This window comes from Fonsecaea nubica (assembly GCF_001646965.1).
Source record: "Fonsecaea nubica strain CBS 269.64 chromosome Unknown Scaff39, whole genome shotgun sequence".
Taxonomy (NCBI): Eukaryota; Fungi; Ascomycota; class Eurotiomycetes; order Chaetothyriales; family Herpotrichiellaceae; genus Fonsecaea; species Fonsecaea nubica.
In genome coordinates, this window is record NW_019173712.1 from 62,310 (window position 1) to 81,191 (window position 18,882).

Here is an 18,882-nt window from a genome sequence, read left to right on the forward strand (position 1 = left end):
AGCAAACAAGTCGCCCGTCGACTACTGGTCCCCCGAGCACGCTACAACCCAGTTGGAGGGTTCATATAGAAATCGCCTCGAGATATAGACACTGGTAGAAAGTTCAAATACAGCGCTGTAAGGAAGCTTGCTCGTACTCCGGGTCCAAATCCGTCCTCCTGGGCTTCTTCTCCAATATGCTCTGACCATCTACTCAGCCAGCTGTTTCGCCCTCCAATCCCAGTACTTGCGTCGGATGGGATCCCACTTATTGCCCAACGCATCCAGACACGCCTTGCTCCGCTCAATCTTGCCGTCCAGGCGATAGATGTCCGCCAACCAGTCGATGGCGTGGCTGCTCCTCACGTTGCCGCTCTCACTCATAAGGTCCGCGTCCTTCCCACCGACAAAGCCCTCGCAGAACACCTGGAGATCGGTGATGGGGATGCCGGCCCTCTTGAGGACGCCCTTCAGATAGTTCCAGGGGGATGGATTCTGCGGAGCCAAGGCGATGTGGTCTTTGGCGTAGTTGATCTCTCGCTCGACCACGTCCTCATCGACAACAAGCTTGCCGCTCGCGAGCACGTCCTTGCGGATCCTGCTCTCGGACCCCTCGATGGCCGCCAGCTCCTCGGCACCGAAACAGACAAAGTACCGGTGGTTCCATGCCGAGTTGTTCCGCACGTCCTCGTTGATCAGCGCGTCGACGGCCTGCAACTCCATGTCCGTCGTCAAGAGCGGGTCGGGGAAACGGCGACACAGCCATTGCCGATACGTCCAGACGTGGTAGTTCTTGGCATCGAACAGGAGGATGTGGGTGATGAACTCGGGTTCGTTGGGCGGGAAAGTCGGCAACAGGGAGACCAGGTACTGACGGTGGTGCCTGCGAGAGAGCAGACATAAGTCTGGGTTGAACAGATAAGATGTGTTGATGCTGCTGGGGTTTGGCCATTGAAAAGAAACGACCCAGCAGTTGCGGGACTTATAACTCACCAGATCTGATAGTTCTTCAGATTGCGCTCACTGACATCTTCCAACCAATCCAACTCCTCTTTGACACCATCCTCAATACTCACTCCCTCCTTCTCCCATAACGACTTCAGGATCTTGGCACGATACAGCCACACCGTGTAATGTGCCGGGTTCATCCCGATGATGTCCTCGGTCAAGTCCAGTGTGCGGCGACTAAACTCGTTCATAGCCATCACGGCCCTCAGGTAAGACATGGCTTCGCTGTAACGCACCGAGTAGGCGATGGTGGCGAGCGCCGGACCGACATCTTTTTGGCCTGGCGGGCCGTCAATGAGGGGTATGGGGACGACATCTTTCCACAACGGCGACACGGCGTAGAATGGTTCCTTGGACTTGTGCTTGGGTCTTCTCGGTATCGTGGCGGCCGACGCAGTTTCGGCCATGTTTGATGGACCGGAATGTCAGCACTCTAGAGGGCGGCTTCAGCAAAGAAGCATGAATGGAGTAACGAGCGCAAACCTCATCTAGGCTGATGGGCTTGCGATCTACGTGCCAGGCTGAGATCAAGTCACCCCGTCAAAGATGCGTTAGCTTCGTGAGCATGTCAAGGGCGACTTTGCTGGATGATCTTATGGGCAAAACCAGGGAAAAGCCACATTCACATCAGGGCATTCACTGCATTGAACTGAAATTGGTCGGAATGAAGAGAACAATACTAAGATGAGATGCGCTTCGGAGAAATCCAAGAAATATTTCCGGGCCGCCCCACGTGATGCACAGAACGGAAAGATGGTCTCTTTGCATGCTTGGAATTTAGTCCTTGGGTCGTTGACACAATAATAATACATACTTTTGCTCCCTCATTAAATCAGATAGCCCTTGCACTTGACCCTTGATGCATTGCGCCTTCGCTAATAAAACATCAAGGAACGCATCCGTAGCTGGACTACCTCCAGAACTTCCATTCGGGTCGCCTCTCGTCAAGGCCGACACCAACCAACGCCTCGATTCCCTCTTCACCTTTGGCGTTGAGAAACTTCTGTTGGTCAATTTCCTCGCCTCCTTCCTCTTCTGTGCCATTGTGCAAGACCGCTGGATAGAGCATGCCGACACCATTACCCCCTAGCGTAGTAGTGTACTCCTCAAAGCCTGCCGCCTCAAACTTTTGCTTCAGGTCGACAATCGCGGCTGGGTCGACGCCTCGCTTGAGTAACGTGATGGCGCATCCCCCGCCTCCAGCACCCGTAAGTTTGGTCCAGCCAATATCGGCGTAATCCACCAACTCCCGAATGTGTTCCAACTTGGGATGAGAAACCCCAAGCGACACCAGCAACCCGTGATTAATGCGGAACAGATCTCCCAGATGCTCGATGTTTTGCTCTGACGTGGGGTCGAATTCGTCCGACGTGATCAGAGAATGTGCTGACATGGTTACTTCGTCAATGCTGTCAAGTGTCGCCTCCGTCACGGCTGGATATTTCTTCTTCATTGCAGCGACTTTAGCGACCTCCGCCGCGGTTGTGCGGGGTTGTTTCGTGTTGACCAACATCAATGGAAGTTCGGGAAAGTCTTTGAGTGGCGTGGCGCTTGGAGGCTTGGAATAGTCGAGTCTCTTGAATAGAACAGCTCTTCCATGTGTTGCGACAGTATTATCCACCCCACTGGGGTTGCCATGGATGCACATCTCTCCAACAAAGGCCCATTTGTTTATTCTCTCAAGTTGCATCTGGATTTCTTCCTCGGGCTGATCATGATGTGGTCCTGACAAGACGTGGATCTGTTTGAGAAGGGCAGCGCTAATGCACACGCAAATGCTTGCGCTCGATCCGAGACCTGCACTAACAGGTAACGTAGACCGTAGGGTATAAATACAAGCCTGCGCAGCAGGCGTCTGAAGGCACAAAAACAGATACAAGAAAGCAGAGGCCGCATTCTGATGTATCCTTCTCTTGTCCGGGCTCAAATGGGTAGACACAGTCTCGATGTGTGACTTCATTGCAGAAACCAGCTCGGGGTCTAGTGACGTGACCATATCGTAGTATCGAGGTTTCCGTGTCGTCTTTGTGAAGACATGCCATGGCAGGTCATCAATATTCCAGGTGTGGTCGAGTCCGATATCTGGGAATACAAGCTGAATTGTCCGATGCGACTTTGAGAGCGCCGTAACTAGGAGGTAGGATCGCAGGGAAACGGCCGCTGCCATTGCCGCTTTACCGTGAACCACAGCGTGTTCCCCAAAAACGATGACTTTTCCTGGGGCTGAAGTCATAAAGGCCGGAGCCATTGGGGACGATGATTTCCGAGATGCGAGGGACTGGCGCGACAAGCCATCCTTTGCGTGGCCATTGACCCCTTTGACCCCGTTGACCCCGTTGACCTTGGGAGTGCCGTTCATTGCTGAATCGACACGATGGACCATTGCCTGTGATTCGAACGTGGAACAAGGGCGCTCGAGAGAGCAAACCCTCCTGAGAAGAACGGTATTAGAGGCGGCCGTGACGGGTGGGAAGGTGAAGTGGTGAAGAAGACGGGCTGTCTATGAGGAGCAGGTGAGGATAATTTTTGCCAGCGCAGGGAGCCTGCTGTCGCAACTGGTGGACGATCCAGCCAGTTAAGCTTATCGTTTAAGGCACCAAAGGGGGCGTTGGGGGTGGGTGTGGTTAGGGGGTCACTAATTAATTAACAATAGCGAGTTTATGCAGGAACGGGCCACTCTTAAGTCTCCTCAGCCCCGCTTACCGGGTGGACAGCCCCCGCTAACTTCCTTATCCGAGTGGCGCCAGCGACATCAGACCAATGCCATGATGGATGACCATGAGTAACTTGGAAGAAGTTGATTTGGTCTGGTCTGGGGTGCTGCGACCCGTAGCATATTCCGATTCTCTGGCATCAGTCTCATCGTCAAAGAGCAATAATTGACAGAGGGCCCTCATCCCAAATCACTCTGAATCAGAATCACTGAGCTCCTCAAACCTTCCTTCATCGTTTGCTACCTCGACAGGATTCTTGACATTCACAACGCCCGTGCTTTTCAGTCTCTCAAACAATACAAACATTCTTTCGGCTTCCCGTTCTTTTTCTTCTCGTGTCATTTCTGGTAGTTCAATCGGTTGCTCCTTGTCAAGCCTCTGTCCTGTGATGGGGTTGATTGGGACTTCATTGGAGGTTTCACCCGCAAAATGTGACTTTTTCGCGCTTTCTGGGATAGGAATCTTGTGTGTCATCAAATATCCTGCAGCGTAGCCGTATCCAACATTCTTAACGTATTCGTTCGCGTCTTTGTTCGAAAGCTCAAACATAAGCCCCGAGATCGATTCAGACAGATTCAGCATTCCCGAAGACGTAGTTAGTCGCAGGAGTTGAGATGCTAGCGAAGATGACTTCCCTAGAGGTTGATCTCTTTCCTTGTCGTCGGGTAAGAGCCGGGCCTTCATCTTCTCACGGAGTCCGGGATCCGCAGCCTCATTGATGTTTCTCAGGACAGTCAATAGTGGAATAGCAACCGTGTTCAATTCTGTAGACGAGTGCTCTTGAAGAGCCTGTTCCAAGATTTCCACCAACCTGTCCACCGCTGAGTATACGTCGCGATCCTTCACCATCTGAGAGTCAATATCTAGGTTGGCCAAGGCGTTCACAATCAGGCTTATCGGCGGTTGGAGCGCTGGCGATGGACTGTCTGAGTGGATCAGTAGACGGAAGAGCTCGACAACAGCAGGTCGAAACTTTGTAAGCTGATCACTCTTTACACTCGTGGCATTAAAAAGAAGCTTGAGAGTTTCCATCAGTGCCATGTTGCCCTGACCCATTGGGGCTTTTGAGGATGACTTCGTCGCTTCGTCTGCATGACGTGAAAGGTGCTTCACGATGGCATCTGCCAGATTGTGATCTGATATCAAGGCGGTCATGTCGATGCCAGGGTCATAAGTTAGCAGGAACAGTATCCGCGACAACAGAAACTCTTCATCGTCGTTTGCACCGTGCAGTGCGTCTGCTGCCTTTTTGTCGAGTTTGAGTTTCAGTGAGGACTTTCGAGCTGCTGGAATCAGGAGGAGTGCATTTGCTATGCATCTCAGGGCTTCCTGACGGACTGAAGAAGAGAAATTGCCAAAGGCATAGCCGCCCAGGGTCTTGATACCCTCCTCGTTATAGATGTTGGATACATTATTGACATTGCGCCCTAAGACCTTCAGTTTGCTCAAGGTCTCTTCGAGTCGTGCTTGTTCGAGGGTCTTGACATCCAAGTCCTTCGTTAGTAGGGCAAGCAAAGCTCTCGCCTCACCCTGTTGGGTTTGATTCGCCATGGTCGAGGAGCATGAGCGCGATGAAAGTTTCAGCTTCTAGCGCAAACCAGAGAAGAAAAAAAAGTACGACATCAGTCTAGCAACCCTTGAGTCGGATGATGGGATGTGCTTGTCGGTCAGTAACAGATGGTTCGACAATCTTCCATTCCCGAGGTTGTGCCTTACGCGGCGACATTTCAGCTAGCCCGTTTAAGTAAAGCACGAGGGCGCGAGGCTGAGCAAGGCTGGTCAGGTCCACCAATCACCAGAACCCCGGCCTCCATTAAAACACGAGGTCCGCGTCTCGACGCGTCCCCTGTCCCTTAACGCAACGAGGCTGGGCATGTCGCCAGCGCCTCTCCCTCTTTATCTTTCCCCGGCTTTGAATGCTTCTTTACACCTTCTCCTGGAACTCCTGCGATTTTCGAGTCATGGATGACTGCAGGCGGTCTTCAGTCCTTTCAGGCTCTTTGTTTTGTTAGTACCAGTGACTTTGCCTGTCTGTGCAGTCTCTTTCTGCTTCATTGTCATCATGTCAGTTCCTGATGTCCTTCCTTTGAGTCCGCCCTCCACGTCTTCACGCCGTAAAGTCTTCTTTCCAAGGCCATTAGCCAAACCAATGAGCACCCCAGACTCGCCCGCATCATTTCCTGGCTCATCGAACACCGCGACCCGAAAACGCGTCGGGTTCTCCATTGGTTCCCATGCTGAACAGCCTTCGTCCACGAGCCAACCGCCTGCAAGTACTACAAGGCCATCTCATCTTCCTTCTTCGGGCTCCCAACCGTCTCTGAAGTCCATCCTTAAACCCTCTTCTGTCGACGAACAGACTGCACAAGCTGTGGAGGAATCACAAGATGCTAAACGCACAATGGGTGAAATGATAGAGAGTATCCTGCAACAGCTGTCTCATGACGACAGATCACTCTCCGTCGATGCATATCAGACCCTTGCTTCGGTCATTCGCGAATATGATGACATACCCGAGGAGGAAGTGCTGAAAGCTAAGATAACCACAATTCTGAAATACATCAAACGAGATCTGCAGAAGCAACCCAGTCCAAACGAGCCACTCATTGCTGATACGAATCTGGTCACTCAAGCCTTAAAGGTGCTTGTCATTTTTGTATGGAATCGCGACTACTCCTCTTTGTTGACGGACGAGCATCGTATCTTCGTCCTCGATCGCTCCATCCAGGTCATCTCCGAACATACTGCACCAAAGGGTGTGATCCTTCACTACCTTCACCTTTTAGCAACCCAAAATTTTCGGCCAGTTCTCGTCAACAACACCCGTGTTACACGCCTGCTTGAAGCGCTCAGGGCTCTAACTGAGCATGTGAAAGGCAATGGCGTGGTCTCGGAGAGGCTGCTGGTCTACCAGAAGCTCCTCGATCAGGCAAGGCCCACAATGAAAGCCCGAGCGAACTTGTGGGTAGAGGCGCTATTGACAGGCATGACAAACTCGCTGAAAGATGTGAGAACAAAAGCGATTGCCATGGGTCTGAAAGCGTGCTCGGTATTTCCAGTGTCCTATTCCATTTCAGTCACTGTCAAGTCGATTCTCGCCGCAGAGCTTGCACCGGGAAAGACGTTCAGCTCGGCTATGTGTCGCAGACTTGAAAAGATGATCACGGTCAGAGAAGAAGGGGTTCAGGTTCCCCAGATATGGACAATCGTGCTCATGCTCAGCAATGGTGTCGAGGAGCGAGACTCCAATGGAGCTGGGCCGCGGTTCGACAAATGGCCACAATTTATGGACTGGTTGAAAGTCATCCAGACATGCTTCAACTGCAGCGAGTCTGCCATCAAACAACAGGCCTACATGGCCTGGGATCGTTTCATCCACATCATCCGACCCCATCAAACATCCGATACCTTGATGGCATTGCTTGCGAAGCCACTCACCGCTCAAATGGAACGTCAATCGACTGAACAGGCGTCCAAAGGCACCCGTCCAACTGCTGTTTCAAGTTACTGCACCTTACTTTATTATGCTTTCAGACCCGCAGCTACGCACAAACAGTACACCAGGGTCTGGAATGAATACATTGTCAAGGTAATGAAGAGCTCATTTTTCGAGAAAAGCAGTGCCAACGCCGACATTGCGAGTCGCATCTTCATGGCATTATTCTGGAACTCAAAAAAGAGCACGAAGGTCTGGAATGAGAAACGAGCCCTTGAAAATACACGAGTTGAGCCAGAGGAACTCCCCACCATCGATTGCAAATGGATTAGAGCAAAGTCCAGAGCGATTCTCGACATGTTCCAAGTTTTGATGCAATACAGCTCCTGGGGTGCTTCAGGCAACTCCGACAAAGCGTTTATTGCCATTGCCTGGTCACATTTCCTCAAAGCGTTGCGAGAGGCGAGCAGCAAAGAGATCAAGCCTTCACCCGAGACACTCGATGCCATGACCAACGTAACCAATTTCTTAGGACTGCTCTTTGAAGACTGCTCGGGACTGGTGACCGAAGATCGAGCAAGCGGTATTCATGGACTTAGCCTCGCCCAAGTGCGACACTTGACTCTCGCCGCCATCACTGAACTTGGGACAGATCTGATAAAGGCTGGACTCGAGCTCAACTGCGACATCAAGAGGATGCTTGTCATCTATGATACACTAGAGTCCGTCATGCGAGAATCGAAAAATGAAGAGGATTCTCAGAGTCGTGCGCCATCCGAGGCGCTGAAGACTGAAGCACAACCAGTCTTGCGCCACTCCGAGGAACTGCTCGAATATCTGAACACCCGGCTACTACGAGATTTCGGAACGCAACACGCTACCGGAAAGAAATCGTTGATAATGCTCGGGATAGAGCAGCTGGGACAGAATTTCGATGCTGCCCCACAGGAATATATTGTCCGCCTGCTGGGACTACTTCAGCCAACTCTGTCTACCTTACTCAAAGGCGATGAGTTCGGAAAAGACGAGACTCGTGGCGAATGTTATTCTGAAATCTTCAGGTCCACCCTAAACATCCTTGCCAGAACTGCCCCTGGAACTGACGAAGTATTCGATGACGTTCTGGCCTCTTTCTTTGAAAGTCCCCATATCTTTGCACGGGACGAAGCTATCACACTGTGGAATATGCGTTACAGCCATTTACGCGCTGTCTCTATCAGCCAGCGTCTCTCTGAAGCTTTGTGCAAGTTACGAGAAGCCGGTATTGAATTAATCCCTGACACCACAATGCCACCTGCTCCTGCCGGGGCAAAGACTCCCACATCTACACAAAAAGCATTAAGTCCCGACAAGGTTGCACATAGCGCTGGACCTTCTCCGGAACTAGGGAGCCAGCACTTCGAGCTTGTTACAACGGAGCATCCGAGTCCGACTTTCTCAGGCCCCAGAAGACAAAGTCCCCGATACAGGGCGAGATTTGATGATTCCCAGGTTCTCTTTGTACCGATTGATTCCTCACCGGCATGTGAATACGATTCAGATTCGCAGTGCCTAACAGAACATCAAAAAGAAGTTCGAGACAGACAACGTTCCGAACCTACCGTTGTATTTGCCGATCTTCGATCAAGTCCGCGACCACATAGCAGGGCTACGAGCGTAAGCAACTGTGGTATTGCGCGCAAGGCAGCTGCGCTACCAGAACGACCTTCAACACCAACTTTGCCAACAGGTCATGATCAACAGGAACCCGAGATACCAGCTTCTCCAACCCCTCGAGCACGACACGTTGCTAATCAAATAGCGGATATCGATGTGCCTTCGTCGCCGCCATCAATTCCAGGTTCTCGTGATCGAGGGGAGATTACTTCTTCTCCACCACAATCTGGTGTGGAGGATGGACAAGTCAGGATTGATCTTGCCATCGCGCCGCCGCAGGTCATCTGTCGGCAGAGCGCTATGAAAGCAAATGACGTTTCACCAACTGCAGATGTGAAAGGACCATTTTCCACCGTCAGTGAGCAGAGGACCGTTAATGCACAAACGGATATCAACATGCTGGACCAGAGCGCTGAAGAAGCTGTCCGGACTGTTCCCACAACCACAGATCCATTGGCAACGACTACCGGCGCAAATAATGATCGTGCGTCCTCAAGCCCAATGGCAACTAGAAATGACAGCGATGAGATCGACATGCTTAGCGCCTCGCAATTATCCCATGATCTTGACCAACACCTTAGCCAGGTAGTCGAGGGCGAGGGTTTGCAAATTGCAGGGGAGGAACAGGAACCCAACAGCCAACCAAAGCCCCAGACACGACGAAGTCGGAAGCGCAAGTCTAGTAGCCTGAGATTCACCTCGAACAAGCGGAGAAGGTCTCAAATCTCTTCCCAGACATCGTCCCAAGCAACCAACAGCTCTTTGTATGAAACACCAGGAGAAATGGAAGACTGCATTGAGATTGTTCCGACGCGGGCAGTTCAAGCGATTGCCACAAACGAACTTGTGCATGAAACTCGGACAGCTGTTACTGAACCAACGAGTGCTCCGAAACGTCGGAGGGGCCGACAACGTCGAAGACCAGAGAATGTCAGCTCGACTCCAGAGTCACCGATTCATCATCTTGACGCGGTCGAGGTAGTGGTGCGCGGAACTCGGCAACCGAAGGAAGGAAGCGTACTCGAGAGCGACCCATTGCCTTCAGCACCGAGCAAGGGTGAAAACGCAGCAGCAGAGAATCCCCAGCTACCGTCAAGTACTGATGAGGTAGCAGCCTCAATTGATTTATCGGCTTGCCCTGATGAGTCGGCCGAAGGTGGTACTCAGCCCAGCCTAAGTGTTATGCTGCAAAATGTCCTGGATCGGCTCAAGTCAAGTGAGCCCGGAGACGTGGACTTACGGGCAGTGGATGAGCTCTGCTTCCAAATTCGATTTCAGGCACAGGTAATTACTCAACGGCAGGACGATAAGCTGTCAGAAGGGATGTTATGAAGGTTCACCTATGATAAAGGTACAAAATAGTGGTATTGTCTGGAAATCAAAGGCACAGAATATTGATATTGGTTTGGACGTGATGATGAAATGCGCATTCAATGCAACTCCTGTAGCGTCCCCTGTGGTCTACTTGTTCTCTCCAAGGGGCTGTCAATATTTGTTGCCCATACATGGGTGGTGGACTTGGAGCATTATATGCGGCTGAACGTTCTTCCTAGAATGGTGCCACGTGACATAGTGAGCGGAGATTCTGCTAAAGACCGGGCTCCTTCGACCATTGCCGTTGGCCTTGATTATTATTGACTCCTTCGTTCAACCACTACATACCCCGAACCCCGAAATCGCAGCTCTTTGCACCTCTGACTCAACCACTCTCACCTCTTCCTCCTACACACTCGTATCCTCCCTGTCGCCCTCGTTTATTCTTGCGCCGGTCATTCCCTTTGGTGTGTGTTTGGTCGAGAGTCTCTAGAAGCGAGAGAGAGAGAAAGAGAAGAGGAAGAAAAAGAGCAAACACCGAGAAGTGTCGTAACAATGGCCGCAACTATCAAAGCCATCAATGCGCGGATTCGCTCAAACAAGGTCCTCGATTATTTCTGCTCCACACGTACGTTTATCCCAGCGAGCCTTTTTGACGCACAATCCCACTGTTCATGAGGAACAACTGCGCTACTTGCGCGCTATCGTCGCTGCGCTGTTGGCTAGCGATTACGGGGAAAAAGTTGTTGAGCCGCACGATTAAGTGGGGGAAGCAAGACAAAGCGACAGCACAATACAGTCACATGAAATCCGAGCTACAAGAGTACTGACTGTGTTGGCTGGACAGATTTCTGGGGTCCGGCTTCGAATTTCGGCATTCCCATCGCCGCAGTGTTGGATACACAGAAGGATCCTGAAATGTACGTCCAACCCCACCACCTCTTCCATCTGTATCCTTCAGTGGTGCCTGCAAGCACACAGACTTGGGGGCATTCAGTCATCGTCTGCTCCATTGGGTTGGATCAAGACTTTGGGGCCGGTCAAGAACACCCAGAGACATTGAGGAACGGAGACTAATGGGGTCTTTTGACTACAGCATCTCGGGACAATTCACAGCTGCGCTCACCATATACTCGGGGACATTCATGCGATATGCCCTTGCCGTGACGCCCAAGAACTACTTGCTGTTCGCCTGCCACTTTGTGAACTTCAACGCCCAGCTCACACAAGGGTATCGGTGGTATGATTACTGGTAGTAAGTACAACCTTTCTTTATATAAGCTCGGCCCCAGGTTGTCCGGCAATGCGTCAAGCACGAATGCTCGAGATTCGTCGCCGACATCTCCACTCGCATCAAACCTGCTAGCAGCTCGTTTTTGATTCAATCGATCTAATCGCTCGTGTTTGCAATTTACAGTGGCAATGGAAAAGAACGCTGGGAAAAGATCCGCGCCGAGAAGGCCAAGACAGAACTTGAGGGCGCGGTCGACTCGATCGCCAGCCAGACCAAGGACAAGGTTCAGGGTGCCGTGCAAGAGGTGAAGAAGACGGTGTCGTAATTGAGGAGCGGACGTGGATGTGGATGGGCTGCACACAGACCCCGTATGCCTGGGGAGTGGAAGAACGGAGACGGAGGGATCTTGCCTAATGCCTGGACGGGACACACATCGAGAGTCGTGTTTCAATAATACGACACTTATTACCAAGGGACTTCTCCTTTGGCCCTTTTTGGGAAAGGTTTTCGGAAGTTGGTACATACATACATAGGAACACAGGAAACACGCAGTTCAGAGCTGTCTGGTATCCCCCCAAATGACAGCACTGCTGCTGACTTGACCCGGACTGGACTGGACTGGAATGGATCTGGAATAGATTAGGCTGGGCTGGAAATGGGACGAGGAGGAAGTAAGAAAGATACAAAATGTTTTGTTTTTTCTGCCGTCCCTACTACCGTTGACTCGATATCGATATTCATGTCTCCTGTCGTGAGCGTGCGTCGGTCAATGTCCCTAGAATCTTTCCGGTACCTGGAAACCTACAATCCTGACCCTGTGTTCGTGCTCCGTGCTCGAATCCTGTGTGCTACGGTCTATGCGGTTCGGAAGATTGTCGAAAATCGAGAATCCGGGATGATATTTTGCACATACCGAGTAGACCCCGACCTGGTAGACACCTCAAGTGTAGATAACTAGTAGAGAGACTGGGTTTTGTCTCGCCATGAAGCTAATAGCTACCTAATCGGTTAGCTATGTAGGTGTCCTCTGAAAAACTGAAAGTAGCTCGGTATTGGTATTGGTAGAGTAGAGGTGGTGGTCCATCCGTCGACGAGAAAGCATCTGAGATACACACAGTAAAGAAAGGCAAGGCGGGCGTTGAACGAGCCGTCGTACTCCTTCCCATCATCGGATTGTTTGCTTGTTTGCATTGTGCATTGTGTATTGTGCATTGTGAAACACCAAAAACTCATCGCCTGGTACAATCGCGCAAGCTGCTGACTCCATCTCCATCAAACAACAGTAGCACATAACACTTGGACCATGCTCAACCACATCACCATCTCACAGACACATGAAGGATTCTAGGATCCCTTGGTGAAGTTCTGCCACATGCCGCCTAGAATGCCTGGTTGGCCGGGTTTCTGGTCGGCCCAGTTGGCCTTGCGTTCATCCTGGCTACTTCGCTTCTGCCCCGTGAGGCCAGCGAACTTTTCCGAGGCGGATGACTGTAAACCACACAAGAGATGACAGTTGTTAGTCAAACAGTCATGAGTCTTGAAGTAGCAGGCCCCTGACACGAAAGAAGGGTTGGGGATATCGTGAGGTACTCACCCGTCTTCGCCCTGCAGCGCCAGCGGAGGCTCCAGGACCTGTGGCTCCTGTGGTAGCTTTCGTCTCCTCCTTGGTCGGGCTACCAGCAGCGGAGCCCTGGGAAGACTGGCTATTGCTCCGTGGCTTGTAGTTGTACTGTTTGAAGAACATGATTCCTGGTGACGCTGGTCGAGGCCGAGACAGGGTTTCGGTGTATGTCACAGGAAGGTCGAGGAAAAATGAGTAGACTTTGTAGGACAGGACCCAATTCAAGTACTTGGGTGGGAAACCACAGTACTTATACCACTATTGAATGAATACTGGCCTCAGAAGGGTGAGCGTCGATCGATGCTGCGTGGATATGGTGACGTAGATGACACAGGTGGATGGATCGAAGAGATGAAGCTCAAAAAAGCGGAACCAGACGCAGCTGGTGGTGTGTAGATAGCTCACTGAGAAAGTCTTGAAGGATCTTGTGACTGTGGGCTGTTGGAAGTGTCAATGGTCAACACTGGACGGCTTGATCTGGTAGCTGTGTTGTTCGAGAGGAATGCAGAGCAGTCTGGATCCGAGAAGCCCGCAAGGTAATGGAGGGGTGTGGACGATCATTTATGTACTGGCTGGCCCTCTCATCGTCCTCTCTTCTACCCCTCGCCAGAATAGGAGCCCAGCATAAGCTTTGTCTCAGCCGATCGAACCACCTGAGCAGAAGGATGGAGTGAGAGGAGGGACGAATGGCGGCATGGCAAGTGTAGCCCTGGTTCAACTCGCGTGCCACGTTCCCAGCTTTGGCGTCCGTTAGGGATACGAACAGGACCTTGAGGAGGGCTAATAGGAGAGATATCAGGCCGAGTCTAGCTCGCAGGTAGATACCTAGAGGAGGTCTGGTCAGCATTTGTCCAGAGCAGTGATCCCTGGCATTTGTAGCAAACCTCTAGCCTGGAGAGCCAGTAACAAGGTTGATATCTCCCAATCAACGCAGTGGAATTGGAATCCGGGGCCTCGGTGGTGGATTGTACCCCGCGCCTCATGATGCAGCCAAGTGGATGTTGTCGACAAAGAGACATGGATGGTCAGCAGCCGTGATGGTCCGTGGTCTGTGGTCCGCAGCCCGGAGCCCCGTTGGTGCCGTGGTGCCCGCTTGAGGTCATAGTGTGAACCTATGAAGAAGTGAAGAGACAAAAAGGTACGAGTGAGAGAAAAGAACCGACGACCAACATATGCCACCTGGTTGGTCAGACAGAGGAATCCAAGACTACCAGCCTCGAGGGCCACACCACATGCACGCTTAGTATTTCACATGCTTCACAATCCTTTCGAGACAGAGCCAGTGGCTTTTTGGGGGTTATCAGCATAGACTCACATGTATCATAGGGAGAACAGCCTAGAAGTCTTCTAGCAACTAGGAAATAACAATACGGTCCCAATTCGGCCTTGCCTGAGGTGATAACAATGGATGCTTCCCTTCTCCCTGTCTCCTTGCCCCATAATCCATACTGGGTTTCAAACCAGGTAGGCTGTCACAACCCTCTCGTTTTCAAACAGTTGTTGCAATCTAGATCCCTGTCCCATGAGGCCTTTCACGCCTTTGCAATCTTGCAAATCAAATCCGATCCAGCAACCGAGTCCCCTTCTTTGACCAGAATCTCGCCAACTTTGCCAGAATGTGGAGCGCTGATAACCATCTCCATCTTCATGGCGCTCAGCACAGCAATCGGGTCGCCCTTCTTGATGTCGTGGCCTTCCTTGGCTCGAACTTCCACCACCACGCCTGACATGGGAGCCCCGACTTGGCTGCTGTCGCCCGGATCGGCTTTGGGCCGGCTGGTGTTCTCCACCGCAGCCTTGTTGTCGTCGATTGTCACTTGCCGAACTTCGCCATTCACCTCGTAGAACACTTCGCGTTGGCCGGTGGCTTCCGACAGAGGTCCCACAGCCAGCAACTTCATGATCAAAACCTTGCCCTTTTCGAGCTCCACGTGGAACTCCTCACCAATCTCTGGCTTGTTCAGGAAGTACTTGGTCGGGAGCACCGACAAATCGCCATACTTGTCCACGAATTTGCGATAGTCCTCAAAGACCTTGGGGTACATCACATAACTCGCCACATCCGTTTCCGCGGTGGTGTTGAATCTCTCCTTCAAGTCCTTCTTGACCTTGGCAAAGTCAATGGGCTCAAGGTACAGCCCTGGTCTCTTGTCCATCTTTCGGCGCCCACGGAGCACGTCGCTGCGCAGTGGCTCGGGGAATCCGCCGTATGGCTGACCCATGTATCCTTCAAAGAACTCCAACACGGATTCGGGGAAATCCAACTCCTTGGCTTTGGCCTTGACGCCCTCTTCATCCAACTTGTTGGACACCATGAATTGCGCGAGATCACCCACCACTTTGGAGGTGGGAGTGACTTTGACGATATCCCCCAAGAGATCGTTCGCCTGTTCGTAAGCCTTCTTCGTCTCGAGCCATTGCTCGCCTAGACCGAGTTGAGAGGCTTGGAAGATCAGGTTGGTGAGTTGTCCTCCTGGGATCTCATGTTCGTACACTTCGGGATCGGGGCCAGTCAAGCCAGCTTCGAACGGTGAGTAGAGCAATCTCAGCTGGGACCAATATTGGTCCAGTGCTCGCACGTTGTGACCATTTAGACCTGGGTCGTAGTCGGTGCCTTCAAGAGAAGCAAGGAGCGCTCCAACGCTTGGCTGAGACGTCATGCCTGACATAGAATCTGATGCCGTGTCCACAGCATCAGCGCCGGCCTCCGCGCAAGCGACGTAGGTTGCCACTCCAGTTCCCGCCGAGTCGTGGGTGTGGATATGGATCGGAAGATCGGGGTACTTCTTGCGGATAGAGCCAACAAGAAGACGAGCAGCCTTGGGCTTCAGAACGCCGGCCATGTCTTTGATGCCGAGAATGTGGGTTCCAATCTTGACAATCTTCTCGACAAGATTCATGTAATATTCCAAGTTATATTTCTTCTTGGGGTTCTGGTGAAAAAGTCAGTAAATGTACTGAGAAGCTCAATCAAAATAACTAAGGAAATCGTAGCAAGAACCAAAAAGAGCGCATCCAGGGGGACCGTGGGTTGCTTGTAAGTCTGAGACAAAAGCGGCCCGAGAGTTGCAACCGCTGCCATGTGTTGTCGTGCTGCAAGGCCAGCGCTCAAGCGTCACTGTTGATATCTTCCCGGTACAATCCGGTACTCAGACGAACGGGGGGTCGCGGATGCCATCTCCGGATGAAAAGGAGGACAACGAGCAAACATGGAAACAAGGCACACTTACAAGCACTATTGGATTGATTAGCATCGAGTCAGCAAGGGGGCAGATAGGAGTCACATACTGTCACCTGAATAGCAGATGGCGGCTTCCACAACACCACCGGCTTCCTGAACAGCCCTCATACCCACCTCCAATTGGTCGATGTCGTTGAGAGCATCAAACACTCTAAAGATATCCATTCCGTTCTTCTTCGCCTGCTTGCAGAAATGGTAAATGGCGTTGTCAGGGAGTGACTTGTAAGCAACACCGTTGGCTCCACGGAGCAACATCTGGAAGGGAATATTGGGAACCAGCTTTCTCATTTTGCGGAGTCGATCCCATGGATCCTCATACAAAAATCGCATAGCAACATCGAACGTGGCTCCACCCCAGCACTCCAATGCCCACGCGTTGCTGAGAGCATGGCTGGTATGTTTGGCGATGTTGCACAGGTCGACCGTGCGGACTCGTGTGGCCAACAGAGACTGATGCGCGTCACGCCAGGTAGTATCCATGATGAGACAGCCCTTGTTCGTTCGGACTGCCTTAGCGAATGCGGCAGGTCCTTCTTTGTCGATGATAGATTTCCACCCCTGCGTGCATGGCTCGTCCACATTGATCTCCTTGCCATGCTCATCAAATAGTGTAGGCATGATGATATCACCCTTGAATTTCGACTCGCCAATCTGGCCTTTGATGCTGCTTCCATTGACTGCAAGATCGCCGAGATACTGAAGGAGCTTCTGGGCCCGGTTCTGGCTGCCAATCAGTTTGAACAGCTCTGGAGTGTCGTCAATGAAGGTCGTCCAGCACGTTCCCTCAACAAAGGTTGGATGGGTCAAAAGCGAGGCCAAGAAGGGGATGTTGGTCTTCACACCGCGAATGCGAAATTCAACCAGCGCTCGTAGCATCTTTCGGCGCACGATCTCGTAGGTGGAGCCGTGGCAAGTACATTTCACCAACATGGAATCGTAGTGAGGAGTGATGATAGCACCAGCAAATCCATTGCCACCGTCAAGACGAACGCCGTTACCTCCTGCCGATCGGTACACCTCGATCTTGCCGGTATCGGGAGAGAATCCTTGGGAAGGATCTTCCGTGGTGATACGGCACTGGATGGCGAAGCCGCGCGTTGAGATTCGGTCCTGGGTCAAGCCTAGTTGCTCGAGAGAGGCACCAGCCGCGATTTGGATCTGAGCGGCGACAATATCGATGCCAGTAATCTCCTCGGTGATAGTGTGTTCGACTTGGATTCTGGGGTTGATTTCGATAAAGTAATATCTGTTCTGTTGGTCCACCAAGAACTCTGCTGTGCCTGCATTGCGATAGTTGACGGATTGAGCTAGTTTGACTGCATCATTGAGAATGGCATCCCGAACCTCGGACGGAAGATCTTTGGCAGGAGCTAGCTCCACGACTTTTTGGTGCCGTCTTTGAACACTGCAGTCTCGTTCGTACAGATGAACAACATTGCCGTGGTTGTCACCGAGCAGTTGAACTTCAATGTGCTTGGGCTTGTCCAAAAAGCGTTCGACAAAGACTGTACCGTTGCCAAAGGCAGACTTTGCCTCGGAGGTAGCTCGCTCAAATGAATCCTTTAGGCTTTCTTGGTCTCTGACGACTCTCATGCCACGGCCACCTCCACCGAAAGCAGCTTTGATGATGATGGGAAAACCATACTGGTCAGTGAATGCCTTGACCTCTTCAAACTTGGCGACTGGGCCTTCGGTTCCAGGTACGCAAGGTACGTTGCATTTCATGGCCAGTCGTCGAGCCGAGACTTTGTCACCGAGAGCATCAATGACCTGATAAGAGGGACCGACAAAGATGATGCCGGCCTCCTCGACCTTTCGCGCAAACTCGGCGTTCTCAGACAAGAAACCATAGCCTGGGTGAATCATCTGAACGCCGTGGGCGAGAGCGATCTTGATGATCTCGTCACCAGCCAGGTAGGCACCAACGGGGGTGTATTGTCCTCGCTTGCCGATCATGTATGCTTCGTCCGCCTTTTGTCTATGCATGCCCAGTCTGTCCTCATAGCTGTAGACAGCCACGGTCTGAAGGGAGAGTTCGTGGGCAGTTCGGAAGATTCTGATGGGAATCTCGCCTCGGTTGGCCACGAGAATCTTCTTGAGCTGCATAATGGACGAGTTCGCCCTCAGCCGCTGGTGGACCGAGTGCTCAAGGTGGTGTGATTGACCATCCTCGTGGTCTGCATCGGTGCCAGTGGTCGCCATGGTTGTAAGGCTAGGGGTGAAGCCTGGCTGCTGGCAAGGGCAGCTACTGGCAAATGAAGCTCCTTGGAGCTCGGAAGGAACAACAATAAGGGAGTAAGAGGGATTTGAGGACGGAGAAAATGTAGAGGGGAGGTCAAATAGTTGATGGAGGGGAGCTGGGGTAAATAGGTCCGGGAGCTCTAGCGAGGGTTTGTTGTTTTCTGTTGAATGATGAGGCGTGGAGCCGGATGACGGGAGAAAAAACAATAGCTGTTAATACGTCGATGCCCAGGTGGGAAAGATATGGTAGATTCAACCACTGAATGAGGATTGGATGAGCTCTGGTTTGGCAGCACCAAGGGAGAGGATGGTGGGTAGATAAGCAGGTGAAGGGATTGGTGGGATGAAGGTGTATATATTGGGAGTGGGGGGTTGATTGGGAACAAGCCCAGCCGCAGCTTCTTTTTGTTCTTTTTTCCTTCTGCTACGGGCGTTCTT

The 18,882-nt window shown here is 51.8% G+C and overlaps 6 protein-coding genes across 6 annotated transcripts; 2 read left to right on the forward strand and 4 right to left on the reverse strand.

Moving 5' to 3' along the window:
- Positions 1-189: 189 nt before the first annotated feature.
- On the reverse strand, positions 190-1,394 carry AYO20_06252 (hypothetical protein; the record flags this gene model as incomplete). Its single annotated transcript, XM_022644543.1, has 2 exons — positions 190-862; positions 973-1,394. The coding sequence occupies 2 exons, from the start codon at positions 1,392-1,394 to the stop codon at positions 190-192; spliced, it is 1,095 nt and encodes a 364-aa protein (XP_022499421.1).
- Positions 1,395-1,897: 503 nt separating this feature from the next.
- On the reverse strand, positions 1,898-3,346 carry AYO20_06253 (mevalonate kinase; the record flags this gene model as incomplete). Its single annotated transcript, XM_022644544.1, has 1 exon — positions 1,898-3,346. One exon carries the CDS (start codon positions 3,344-3,346, stop codon positions 1,898-1,900), a length of 1,449 nt encoding a protein of 482 aa, XP_022499422.1.
- Positions 3,347-3,890: 544 nt separating this feature from the next.
- AYO20_06254 (hypothetical protein) lies at positions 3,891-5,252 on the reverse strand (the record flags this gene model as incomplete). Its single annotated transcript, XM_022644545.1, has 1 exon — positions 3,891-5,252. One exon carries the CDS (start codon positions 5,250-5,252, stop codon positions 3,891-3,893), a length of 1,362 nt encoding a protein of 453 aa, XP_022499423.1.
- A 511-nt stretch (positions 5,253-5,763) lies between these two features.
- AYO20_06255 (hypothetical protein) lies at positions 5,764-10,125 on the forward strand (the record flags this gene model as incomplete). Its single annotated transcript, XM_022644546.1, has 1 exon — positions 5,764-10,125. The coding sequence occupies one exon, from the start codon at positions 5,764-5,766 to the stop codon at positions 10,123-10,125; it is 4,362 nt and encodes a 1,453-aa protein (XP_022499424.1).
- A 537-nt stretch (positions 10,126-10,662) lies between these two features.
- AYO20_06256 (hypothetical protein) lies at positions 10,663-11,666 on the forward strand (the record flags this gene model as incomplete). The annotated part of the gene is made up of 4 exons (XM_022644547.1): positions 10,663-10,735; positions 10,955-11,027; positions 11,153-11,362; positions 11,525-11,666. 4 exons carry the CDS (start codon positions 10,663-10,665, stop codon positions 11,664-11,666), a joined length of 498 nt encoding a protein of 165 aa, XP_022499425.1.
- A 2,828-nt stretch (positions 11,667-14,494) lies between these two features.
- Positions 14,495-18,405, reverse strand: AYO20_06257 (pyruvate carboxylase; the record flags this gene model as incomplete). The annotated part of the gene is made up of 3 exons (XM_022644548.1): positions 14,495-15,895; positions 15,964-16,037; positions 16,251-18,405. 3 exons carry the CDS (start codon positions 18,403-18,405, stop codon positions 14,495-14,497), a joined length of 3,630 nt encoding a protein of 1,209 aa, XP_022499426.1.
- Positions 18,406-18,882: the final 477 nt, after the last annotated feature.